Raw genomic sequence first — 13,213 nt, forward strand, 5'->3', positions numbered from 1 at the left:
TGATATGTGAGGTATAAATTTTAATATATTAGAAAAAAAGTTTGTCCATGTATGACTTCAAATCATCTCAAGTTTCAGAGGTATGTGCATCACACTTGAGAAACTTTGCCCTACGGCATCATAAAGATAGGAGAGTCCTTGCAGACTCTTCAGTGACAGAGCAGCTGGGAGGTAGCTTGGGCAGAGTTTTCTGAACTTCTGACACATTTCTCTTTTTTGATTGGATCCTCTGGTTTTGTGACATTTATTACCAACGTATTTGAGGGTTTGTAGAATTGTAAAACTTTAATACTAATAGAGGACCTTTGATTATTTAATTAATTTAAATTAAATTAATTTTGTTTATATTAAATTGTCTATTGAAGAAATGGATCCAGGAAAATTAAAGAGACAGCATATGTGAAACTTAGTTTTTCTGGTTTCTGGATCACTGTTCATTCTAGAATACTACTATTGGATACTCACTAGAGATATTTGGTAAAAAAAGTATATGCAGTCAGTTGTGGAGAGTGGGAGTAGAGAAGGGAGAAGAAAGTTTTTGAATTTTTAAGGGCTCAAATTAGAATCTGAGGTAAAAGGTGCCAGTTAGGTAACACTCACTGAATTGAATTTTTTTTAAGATTTATTTTATTTATTTCTCCCCCTATTCCTTCTTATTTGTGCTCACTGTCTGCTTGTTGTGTACTGTATGTCTTCTCTTTTTAGGAGGCATCAGGGACTGAACCCAGGGCCTCCTATGTCGAAGGGAGGCACCCAATCGCTTGAGCCATCTCTGCTCCCTGCTTGTTGTGACTCTCATTCTGTTTCCTTGTTGTGTCATCTTGTTGCATCATCTCTCTGCGCCAGCCTGTCACGTCAGATCGCGGCCTTGCTTGTCTTCTTGAGAAGACACTGGGAACCGAATCCGGGACCTCCCATGTGGTAGGCAGGGATCCAACTGCTTGAACCACATCTCCTTCTCTGAACTGAATCTTAAAAAGGTTTTGACTATTTTTTCCTAAAGTTTTCCTCCCTTTAAAACACTTTTACTTAATTCTTTTAGAAATATTTAATTTCTTTTTGGTGATAAGAATAAAGTGAGAATAGATCCCTTGGAAATGTTTTAAATGTTTTCCTGGAACTTATTAAAATATTTATAGGATTAAGAGTTAGTTGATGAGCTTATTTTCTTCCATATCATTTATTGTTCTTTTTCTTCTTTTCCAGAATTTTATAGAAGTGAAGTGATTAAGAATTCCTTGGTAAGTTTTCTTTCTGACAGGTATATACCATGGTCTTTAATTCCTGTTTCAGAAAATGCTGAGATGTAAAATAAATTGAGGTTCATTTTTGGTACAGTTTGATAAAATTATGATTCTTCTGCATTTGAATCTTTGCGAAAGTATTGCTAAAATCATACTTGATGTGTTCATTGTTCTAGTTCTAGTGCTTAGAATATGCCTTGCACATATTAGGTGCTCAATAAATATTTGTTGAATGAACTGATTTTTTTCTGTTAAAATTTTTAGTGTTTTTCCAACTCAAATTCGTAATTTTGTCACTTTATTCACTATAAAGAGGTTTTTTACTATTTTACTTGTCAAACATTATAATAAATGATTTGTTTAGATATATTTTAAAGAATTTTTTTGTATTGTGTTTTTTATAGGGACCTTCTACTTCTTGATGATGACATTGTTCAGTCAGAAAGTTGAAGGTGTCCTACTCTTCACATACACAGATATTTGCATAAATGAATTTTTTAAGCTATGTTGGAAAAAAAAAAGATAGAATTTATGATAATGATAAGATCCCTTTCATAGACCAAAACTGTAATGTCCTTTTTAGCCTCATCTATCACTTATTCATTGTGTTCTTGGTATACCTCCTTCTAGCTTATCTTGTTCCTTATGCCTAGAATGCTTTTTCCTCAGCTCTTGACTTGGCTCAAGGAGTCTTTGGGGTCCCAGTTACATCACTTCAGTGAGGCCTCTGTGACCACTCCATGAAAGTGTCATACCCCTTTTCTCCTAGTGACTCTTCTTCACATCTCTCTCTTTTATTTTCTTTAGAGCATGCACCTCTAGAAAACTCTTTGTCACTTCTTTGTGTTTATTTTTCATCTCCCAGCCTACTAGAATGTAAGTCCCATGAGAGCAGGGGCCTTGCCAGTCTATTCGCCACTGTAACCCCAGAGCCTCAAATGGCATAGATGCTTAGTAAATACTTGTCAAATGAAGGAAAGGATCATCTTTTATAGTTACACACAAAATCCTTTTTCATACTTTATCCCATTTTGATCCTTAAACTAACCTGTGAGGTAGATGGGCAGATACTTAAGAAACTGATACCCAAAGAGGCTCAATGATTTTCCCAGAGTCGTACAACTTCAGGACCAGAACCCCAGTTCGGGCCTTTTATCTTTAAGTCTCTAGTACTCTTTCCTCCTCATCAAGCTGTCTTCTAAATGTTTCTTTAATATAATACATTGGGATCCTAGGCAGACAGTGTCCTTGAATGCAGCTCTGGGGAGTTCTAATGACCAGAAAGCTCTGGTTCTGCATACATTAAATCATACTGATCAATGCCTAGCACCATGCCTGACACACAGTAGCTACTGAATGAATGTTAGTTTTTCCTCTTTTCTAGATTCAGGGTAGAAACAAAAGTAGTCTATGGTCAAGTAAGAGCTCAGGGTGTGGTTAGGAGGCAGATAGAGTAGAGTTTTACTTTGATTTATTACATGTCCTTTTCAGTAGTCAGACTTCTAGCTTGTATCATTCGTTTTCCCCTTGGAGTTGTATAATAATGGACCCTATGCCATAATGGTACTTTAATGTATTGTTCTACATTATTATATTGTATTTACTTGATATTCACTTGACTTCCAAATCCGTGTTTCTAAAGATTGTTTCTCTCAATGTTAATGTCTGTGTTCAACTCCTTTTGGCTTCTGAACTGTCTGTGAGGTTTTTGACATCTTCATCCGTAGCGCACTTAGGCTGAATTATGACTTGTAAGCATGTTTTAGAATGGATTCCTGACAAGGAATAGGACTGGACTAAAAGGACTTGAAGGTCCTTTCAACCCAGGTTGTACTATAATTGTGTCCTGAGTATACCACTTATGCCATTTACTTGAATTATAATTGTTCATAAGCATTTTAGCTCTCCCAGTAGATGAAAGCTCCTGAAGTTCAGAGACTGAGTATCTTCATGTCCCCTAGCTCCCTGTATGCTACTTTTGGGTAATTGTTTGATAAATGTTAATTTTTTGATGTTTCGCTCTCTCTCTCTCTTTTTTTTTTCCAGGAGGTACTGGGTATTGAACCCAGGACCTCCTATGTGGGAGGCAGGTGCTCAACCACGGAGCTACATCTGTTCCCTGATGTTTCCTTTTAAGGGTATTCTTTGAGATTATATTATATATAGCTTGGTGAATTTTTTTGTTGTTATTAGGGAAATTGTAGGTTTACAGAAAAAATCATGCATAAAATACAGGGTTCTCATAAGACAGTTTGGCAGTTCCTCAAAAAGCTACGGATAGAACTACCGTATGACCTGGCTATCCCACTATTAGGTGTATACTCAAGGAATTGAAAACAGGGACTCAAACAGATATTTGCACACTGTTGTTCATAGCAACATTATTCACAATTGCCAAAAGATGGAAGCAACCCGAGTGTCCATTAACCAATGAATGGCTAAACAAAATTTGATGTATACATACAATGGAATATTATTCAGCCATGTATTAGTCAGCCAAAGGGGTGCTGGTGCAAAATATCAGAAATTGGTTGGTTTTCATAACAGGTATTTTATTTGGGATAGGAGCTTACAGATACCAGGCCGTAAGCATAAGTTACTTCCCTCACCAAAGTCTATTTTCACGTGTTTGAACAGGATGGCTGCCGACATCCGCCAGGGTTCAGGCTTCCTGGGTTCCTCCCTTCCACGGTCTTGCTTCTTTCTGGGTTCAAAGTTCCTTTCTTCCCAGGACTTGCTCTTCTTGGGCTCAGGATTCCTCTCTTCCTGGGGCTGGTCTCTCTTTCCTCTGTGAGCTTACTTCCTGGGACTCCAGCTTAAGGCTTCAGCATCAAACTCCAACATCAAAAACCCTCAATTCTGTCCTTTGCCATGCCTTTTATCTGTGAGTCCTCACCCACCCTTGGGGACTCAATGCCCTAATGATGTGGTCCAATCAAATTCCTAATCATAACTTAATCACACTCAGGTACAGACCAAATTACAAACATGGTCCAATATCTAATTTTATAATTCATAACCATATCAAACTGCTACAAGCTGTGAAAGGAATAAAGTCCTTTTACATGTGACAGCATGAGTGAAACTTGAAAGACATTCATGTTGAGTTAAATAAGTCAGACATGAAAGAACACTGATTTGAAAAATTAGAATACTTAAACTCACAGAGTCAGAATCTAGAATTTAGGTTGCCAGGGTTCAGGGTGGGGATAAGGAATGGGAAGTTAAGGCTTAAAATGTATGAGGTTCCTATTTAGAATGATGGAAAGGTTTTGGTAATGCATGGTAATGATGGTAGCATAACACTATGAATACAATTAACGGTACTGAAATATGTATCTGAATATGATTAAAGGGGGAAATGTTAGATAGTATATTTGGTAACAGAATAAAAATTTTTAAAACTCCATGGAACTACACTACAGAAACAATAACCCTAAGTTAAACCATAGACTTTAATTAATAGTACAATTATAAAAATATGCTATTGTCATATGTAACGAATTTTCAAATATATGGAGACTAAATAACACACTCCTAAATAATCAGTGGTTCACTTACAAGTGAAATCAGTAAATATAGTCAATCAAATGAAAATGAGAACACAACTTATCATAATATATGGGATGTAGCAAAGGCAGTCTTGAGAGGGAAATTTATAGGCTTAACTGCCCCTGTTAAAAAAGAAGAAAGAGTTATACTCAAAGATTTAACTGAAAACTGGAGAAACTAGAAAAAGAACAGCAAACCACTCCCAAAGCAAGCAGAAGGAAAGAAATAATAAAGATTAGGGCAGGAATAAATGAAATTGAGAACAAAAAAACAATAGGAAAAATCAACAAAACTAAAAGCTGGTTCTTTGAGAAGGTCAATAAATAAGCAACACCTAAGTAGACTAAAAAAGGAAAAAAGGGAGAAGATGCAAATAAATACAATCAGAAATGAAAGGGGGGAAGTTATGACTGACCTCACAGAAATAAAAAAGATCATAAGAGAATATTATGAGAAACTTGTATGCCAACAAACTAGACAACCTAGCTGAAATGGACAAATTCCTAGAAATGCACAAACAACCTACACTGACGCTCCAAGAAATACAAGAACTTAACAAACCAATCACATTTAAAGAGATTGAATATATCATCAAAAATCTCCCAACGAATAAAAATCCATGACCAGATTGCTTCATAGGTGAATTCTACCATGCATTTTGTTGTTGTTTTTTTAAAGATTTATTTTATTTATTTCTCCCCCCCCATCCCCCCCATTGTCTGCTCTCTGTGTCCATTTGCTGTGGGTTCTTCTGTGACCGCTTCTATCCTTATCAGCAGCACGGGAATCTGTGTCTCTTTTTGTTGTTTCATCTTGTTGTGTCAGCTCTCTGTGTGTACGGCACCATTCTTGGGCAGGCTGCACTTTCTTTTGCGCTGGGCGGCTCTCCTTACGGGCCGCACTCCTTGGGCGTGGGGCTCCCCTACGCTGGGGACACCCCTGCGTGGCAGGGCACTCCTTGCATGCATCAGCACTGCACGTGGGCCAGCTCCAAACCTACCATGCATTTTGAAAAGAATTAATACCAATCCTATTAAAACTCGTACAGAAAACTCAGAGGAGGGAAAATTATCCAACACATTTTATGAAGCCAACATCACCTAATATCAAAGGCAGATGAAGACTCAACAAGGAAAGAAAATTACAGACCAATCTCTCTAATGACCATAGATGCAAATATTCTAAACAAAATACTTGCAAATCTAATCCAGCAGTACATCAGAAGACTTATACATAACGACCAAGTGGGATTTATTCCTGGTATGCAAGCCTGGTTAAACATAAGAAAATCAATCAACATAATACACCACATTAACAAATTGAAGGCAAAAAACCACATGATCATCTCAATCGATGCAGAAAAGGCATTTGACAAAATTCAGCATCCTTTCTTGGTAAAAACACTTCAAAAGATAGGAGTAGAAGGAAAATTCCTCAATATGATAAAAGGCATACATAAAAAACCCACAGCTAACATTGTGCTTACTGGGGAAAGGATGAAAGCTTTCCTTCTAGATTGGGAACAAGACAAGGATGCCCACTGTCACCATTGTTATTCAGATTTCTACTAGGTGTTCTAGCTAGAGCAGTTAAACAGGGGGAAAAAAAAAAAAATTAAAGGCATCCAAATAGGAAAGAGGAAGTAAAACTCTATGGGGAATGATATGATCCTATGCTTAGAAACTTTTGAAATGTCCATGACAAAAGTATGTGAGTTAATAAATAAATTCAACAAAGTGGCAAGATATAAGATCAGCATGCAAAAATCAGTAATGTTTGTACACTAGTATGGAACAATCTGAGGAGGAAATCAGGGAAAAAATTCCATTTACAATAGCAACAAAAAGACTCAAGTATCTAGGAATCAATTTAACCAAGGAAGTACAGGACCTATATGCAGGAAACTACAAAACAATGCTAAAAGCAATCAATGAAGACCGAAACACATGGAAAGTCATTTGGTTTTCATGGATTGGAAGACTAAATGTTGTGAAAATGCCAACCCTACCCGACTGATTTATAGATTTAATGCAGTACCAATCAAAATTCCAACAACCTACTTCACAGAAATAGAAAAGGCAATTACCAATTTCATTTGGAAGGGAAAGTGCCCCCAGTAGCCAAAAATATTCTCTAAAAGAAGAGCAACTATAGAGGAATTTCATTGCCTGACATTGAAACATTACAAAGCTACAGTGGTCAAAACACCATGGTGCTGGTATAAAGATAGATACATTTTTTAGTGGAATAAACAATTCCGGAAATAAATCCTCACCCCTACAGTCAAGTGGTTTTTGACAAACCTGCCAAGTCCTTGTTACCAGGACAAAACAGTCTCTTCAACAAATGGTGCTGGGAGAACTGGCTATCTATAACCAAAAGAATGAAAGATGACCCATATCTCACTCCTTATACAAGAACCAACTCTCTATCTCCCCTGCTGAACATAGCTGCTATCTGGCTATTCTTGCACAATTATTTATTTTTTAATTTATTAAGGAGTTTTATTGATATATATTTACATACCATATGATCTATCTAAAGTATATAATCAATAGCTTTTAGTACATGCACAATGTTATGCATTCATCATCACAAAAAATTTTAGATTTTATTACTCCAAAAAGAAAACTCCATTCCTCTTAGCATGTCTTCTCTAGCCCTCATAACCACTAATCAAATTTAATCTTTATAAATTGCTTTATATTTATATTTTATTTTATTTTATTTATTTATTTTTTTTAAAGATTTATTTATTTATTTAATTCCCCCCCCTCCCCTGGTTGTCTTTTCTTGGTGTCTATTTGCTGCGTCTTGTTTCTTTGTCCGCTTCTGTTGTCGTCAGCGGCACGGGAAGTGTGGGCGGCGCCATTCCTGGGCAGGCTGCTCTTTCTTTTCACGCTGGGTGGCTCTCCTCACGGGCGCACTCCTTGCGCGTGGGGCTCCCCCACGCGGGGGACACCCCTGTGTAGCACGGCACTCCTTGCGCGCATCAGCGCTGCGCATGGCCAGCTCCACACGGGTCAAGGAGGCCCGGGGTTTGAACCGCAGACCTCCCATATGGTAGACGGACGCCCTAACCACTGGGCCAAAGTCCGTTTCCCGTATATTTATATTTTATATAAATGGGATCATACAATATGTTTAGTTGATAGTAATGCAGTCATACAGTTTTTGTCTTTTTGTGTCTGGCTTGCTTCACTCAACATAATGTCCTCCAGGTTCATCCATGTTGTCATATGCTTTATGACTTCGTTTCTTCTTACAGCTGTGTTATATTCCATTGTGTGAATACACCACAGTTTGCTTCTCCATTCCTCAGTTGATGGACACCTGGGTTGTTCCATCTTTGGGCAATCATGAATAAGGATGCTATGAACATAGGTGTGCAGATACCTATTTGTGTACTGCTCTCAGTTCTTCTGGTTATATACCCAATAGTGGTATTGCAGGGTACATTCAACTTTTTTAGGAACTGCCAAAGTCCTCCATGGTGGACTCTATTCCCATCAACAGTGAATAAGTAAAAGTTCTAGAACATGTCTTTTTAGGGAAAGCTTGTGGCATAATTTATCAGAACCATAAACTTCTGTTTGAATAGTTACTGGCAGAACTGTTTTTAAATCTTTGGTGAAAACTGATTCAACATACAAATAGTTTTTATGAGTTACTGGCCAAAGTAATTCTCAAATCAAGTTTTTGTTTCAGTTGGATTGTGACCTAGTGAGTTAACTTTTAATAACTATAAGTGTATGTATGTGGTTAGGAATTAGCTCCTCTTGCTTTCGTTAGTTTTTATGTTACCTGTTGTCATTTTATATTATCTTCAGTGTTTTCTGACTTCTGTCTGATCAACTACATGATTTGGAAGGAAATCAAGAAAAACTAGACATACTACTATAGTACCAGGGAAGGATAAGATGCTGTGAAAGCATTGAAGAGTAGTATATATCTCAGTTTTGAGCTGGGGTATGGGGGGTTGGGATTAAGGTTTAGAAAAGTTTCTGACAATAAGTAATTCCTAAATTGATACACGTAGCATGAAGAGAGGTCAGTGAAACAGGGGAAAGAGAGTTTATTTGGCTGAGGAACAACTTTGAAAATCAGTATGCAATTCCTGAGAGTTGTCTCATATATTTTGAGAAAGTTGGCTAAGCAGCTTTTATTAATTCGTTGTTGTGATTCTTATGGCTGTACATTTGTTATTTATGGTAATAATCATTTTAGGCCCTCTTCATAGTTAGTAGGCAGTTACCTTTTCAGAGCTCTAAATATCATGATATTTTGCCACTTTTTGTACTTTTAGTGAACATGGTATAGCTTCCTAGATGATGCTTGTGCTTGAATTATTTGATCCATCTAGAGAATGGGTTGGTGTATATAGATTAATATAAATAAAAATTATCTGGGACTTTACATCAAAATTCTTGGTCAAGAAAGTCTTTGTATGTGTGGTAGACTGCCTCTGCCTACAAACACAGGAATTATTATTTACTCTCTGGCAACTGTAGTAGTTTCTTGTAAAAGTATAAAGACAAGACCTTGTAATGAGAAGATAGACAGTAGCTCTACTGTCCTAATGTGGTATTGGTTTAGAACAGAAACCCAGGTCATCTATTCAGTCATGTGAAATCACTTCAAAAGTTGTCCCCCAAATGCTTTTTTTTTTTTTTAAAGATTTATTTATTTCCCCTCCTCCCCCTGGTTGTCTGCTCTCTCTGTCCATTCACTGCGTGTTCTTCTGTGTCTGCTTGGATTCTTGCCAGCGGCACCAGGAATCTGTGTCTTTTTTATTGTATCATCTTGCTGTGTCAGCTCTCTGTGTGTGTGGCACCGCTCCTGGGCAGGCTGCATTTTTCTCGTACGAGGTGGCTCTCCTTATGGGGTGCGCTTCTTGAGCGGGGGGCTCCCCCATGCAGGGGACACCCCTGTGTGGCACTCCTTGTGTGCATCAGCAGTGCGCATGGGCCAGCTCACCACACAGGTCAGGAGGCCCTGGGTTTGAACCCTGGTCCTCCCATGTGGTAGGAGGACGCTCTATCAGTTGAGCCAAATCTGTTTCCCCCCAAATGCTTTTGAAGACAGTATCGATGTGCCCATGCTTAGTCATAGGTAAGTGTTGAATATGAATGAATTACTATATGAAGCTACATCAGTGAGAGATTGGAATATATGCTCTTTCCAATGACTGAAATAAGCAGAGAAATTGAAAAGTATATCATTGTCAGCCATTTGTTAATGGTGTACCTTCTTGGTTCTTTTAAGTTTGCAATTTAATATACTTATGAGATCTTTTGGTTTTTAAAAACAAAGTGATTTTCAATTGAATCTGTTCATTTCCATCAACAGAATCCAACATGGCGGAGTCTTGATTTTGGAATAATGCCAGACCGTCTTGACACATCCGTGTCTTGTTTCGTGGTGAGGATCTGGGGTGGAAAGGAGGATGTTGACTATCAGCTGTTGATTGAATGGAAAGTCTGTTTGGATGGGCTGAAATACTTGGGTCAGCAGGTAAATTTTAGACTGAGGTTTACATATAGTTGTCATCTCCAAATTAACCTATCTAACCTTTCTTGATTTTTCTTACTCTACATTTCTTATAAAAAGAGAACCTACATGATTGTTAGTTGTAAAAATCTGAGTCATTACCAAGTTTTAAAAAATACCTTTAACTGAAGAAACTTATAAGAAGCATCCTAAGATGCTAATTTAAGAGAATTCTGCTTTTTCTGTCTTATTGGATTTCCCTCCCTAGCATCTGAAAACTAAGTTGAGAATAAGACAGACATTATTAAACAACTCTCTTTTGACAGGGAGAGTTGGGTTATTTCAGGAATAAGAAGAATTAATGTTTTTTGAGCTCAGGGCTGACAAGTGCCTGGCTTATATAGTGCCATACATTCCCTACCTTTGCTGTACTCATGACTAATGTAGCTAATTGATCACGGTACCCTTTTGCTGAGCTCAAAAGTAACTCTGTAATCCTTCCTAACACAGTGTTCCAAGAGGCAACTAGTAATTTATCAGAATTGCCTATGAAGTGAAACCTATTTGTCATCCCAGACCTAGATTATTACAATTAATGTTTATAGCAACCTTGTGAAGGTTGATTTTATTACCGTCATTTTCCAAATGTGAAATTTGCACCTCAGAGTGTTTAAGAAACTGCCCAAGATCACACAACACAGCTAGGTAGAGTTAGGATTTAAATCTAGATCTAGCTGATTAAGAATCCATTCTTTTCGTTTTATGTCACACTGGTATATATGTTTGGTTCTTGCTAAATCCCTATCCCCCTTTGGAATGAATACCATTTCTAGTCTGTGATGTCTATGGCTCTACTGTTAGATGAAACCTTAAAATGCTAGTTAGTCATCGATATCAAGGGATATCCTTGATATTTTCTTAATAGTTGTTGAATATATTCTTTCTGATATGTTTCTTTTTAAAGAAGTATTTTAATTCTGCATATGTATGTTTTCATATTAAAAAAAACAAAACTCTGCCCTTATTTTGCTTACTAAAATTTTATCTCCTATAGTGACCAGAACAGTGCATGTCCTTTCACTAAATTATTGCCTGCTACAAATTCCTTAATTTTTTTATGTTTTTACATATTTTTTTTTCCTGCATTTTAGGGCTGGTCTTAATTAAAACTTAGACAACATGACTTTTTGGTTCAGGACTTTTTTCCTTTTTTTTTTGTACTAGATACTTGTTGCCTTTAGACAGGCTAATCAGAACCTTACACTGAGGCACATCCTTTTTATTTTCTCACATGCCATACTTGGCTCTCTGAATGGTATTAAGTGTTTGCTTATTTTTCTTCCAGTGGTATCTATATTTCTTGGGAGATGGTGCTTCGTAACAGTGGGATTGCAGGGCTATAGGCCTGTAGGGATGGTTTTTGGCCAGAGAAGGTCATCTTCATTATGCTTTTCAACTCACACATCCCAGGGGATGGTCTCTTTTTGAAGTACTCAGCTTTGCTATATCTAACCTGCCCTGATTTCAGATAATCAGCAAACATTCAGGTGTCTCCTTAAAAAGTTAGTTACGCCAGTATTACAGAGAACAAAAGAAATGGAAAACATATTTTTCAGCCCATTAGGAATGTAATATCTTTGTAGAAAATAAAAAAAAACTTACCTATGAAACACATATAAAAAGCAGTGTCCCTCTAAATCAGATAAAATAATAAAATTACATATTTATAGAGGAAAGTAAGACTAGGATATATCAGGGTAATAACCAGCATCAGTTAGTTTCATTGATTGATCATCTGTTTTCTATTAACATATTGTTCTTAGTGTTAAGGATCCAGAAATGAGTGAAACAAGATTCTTAGACTTGGTAAACTGATGATTGATGAATATCTGCACAGAGAGCTGTGGGAGTACATGGGAGAGGTATTTAGACCAGCCTGGATAGAGTCAGGGAGTGCTGGCTTCTGAATGAAATTTTTTTGGAGTAAGTCTTATTGGGATTTAATTTATCTGCAATAAAATTTACACTTTTAAAGTATACAGTTCAATGAGTTTTTTTTTTTTTAAGATTTATTTGTTTTGCTCCCCTTTCCCCTGTTGAAGTTCAGTGAGTTTTAAACCCATTACTCCAAAAGTTGCCTTGTACCCCTTTGTAGTGAATCCCCTTCTCCTACCCCCTGTCCCAGGAAACTATACTTTGATTTCTGTCCCTATTTTGCTTTTTCTAGAATGTTCTATAAATAGAGTTATATAGCATGTAGCCTCTTGAGTATGTCTTCTTTCACTTAATAAAATACATTTACGATTTGTACATGTTGTTTTGTGTATCAGTAGTTTGTTGTTTTTTGATGCTGAGTAGTATTCTATTGTAGGGTTGTAACAGTTTCACAATTTGTTTATTCATTTACCAGTTGATGGACTTATAAAAAAATTTTTTGGCTACAAAAAATAAAGCTGCCAAGCATATTTAAATATAGTTCTTCGAGTTGACATTATATTGTCATTTCTCTTGGATAAATTCCTAAGGAGTGGGATTGCTGGTTCTTATAGTAAATGCATGTTTTAATTTATAGAAACTGCCAAACTGTTTTCAAAGTAACTGAACCATTCTGCATTCCCACCAGCAATATATGACAGTTCCGCTTGCTCTCCAGCTTTGCTGACACTTGTTATTGTCAGTCTTTTTAATTTTAGCCATTCTCATGGGTGTGAAGTAGTATCTTGTGATTTTAATTTTAATTTCTCTAATTACTAAACAATATTGAGCATTTTTTCATGTGTTTATTTGATGTTTTACTTTCCTACCTGCCAAAACAAATACCATGCAAATGGTTGGCTTAAATAATGGGGATTTATTGGCTTACTGTTTGGAGGTTATGAAAAGTCTAAAATCAGAGTGCAGTCAAGGCAGTGCTTTCTCCCAGAAGA

General features: G+C 36.8%; 1 protein-coding gene across 5 annotated transcripts in view; it reads left to right on the plus strand.

Moving 5' to 3' along the window:
- Positions 1 to 13,213, plus strand: part of UVRAG (UV radiation resistance associated) — a 402,827-nt gene that overhangs the window by 49,517 nt on the left and 340,097 nt on the right. For 3 of the 5 annotated variants that reach the window (XM_058305983.1, XM_058305987.2, XM_058305986.2), the window contains exons 3-4: positions 1,207 to 1,241; positions 10,146 to 10,310. In XM_058305983.1, the coding sequence (XP_058161966.1) occupies positions 1,207 to 1,241; positions 10,146 to 10,310 (200 nt within the window). The remainder of the gene's footprint in view (positions 1 to 1,206; positions 1,242 to 10,145; positions 10,311 to 13,213) is intronic. The other 2 variants (XM_058305984.2, XM_058305985.2) reach the window with 2 other exon arrangements.

Source organism: Dasypus novemcinctus, chromosome 10 (genome assembly GCF_030445035.2).
Source record: "Dasypus novemcinctus isolate mDasNov1 chromosome 10, mDasNov1.1.hap2, whole genome shotgun sequence".
NCBI classification, from domain to species: Eukaryota; Metazoa; Chordata; class Mammalia; order Cingulata; family Dasypodidae; genus Dasypus; species Dasypus novemcinctus.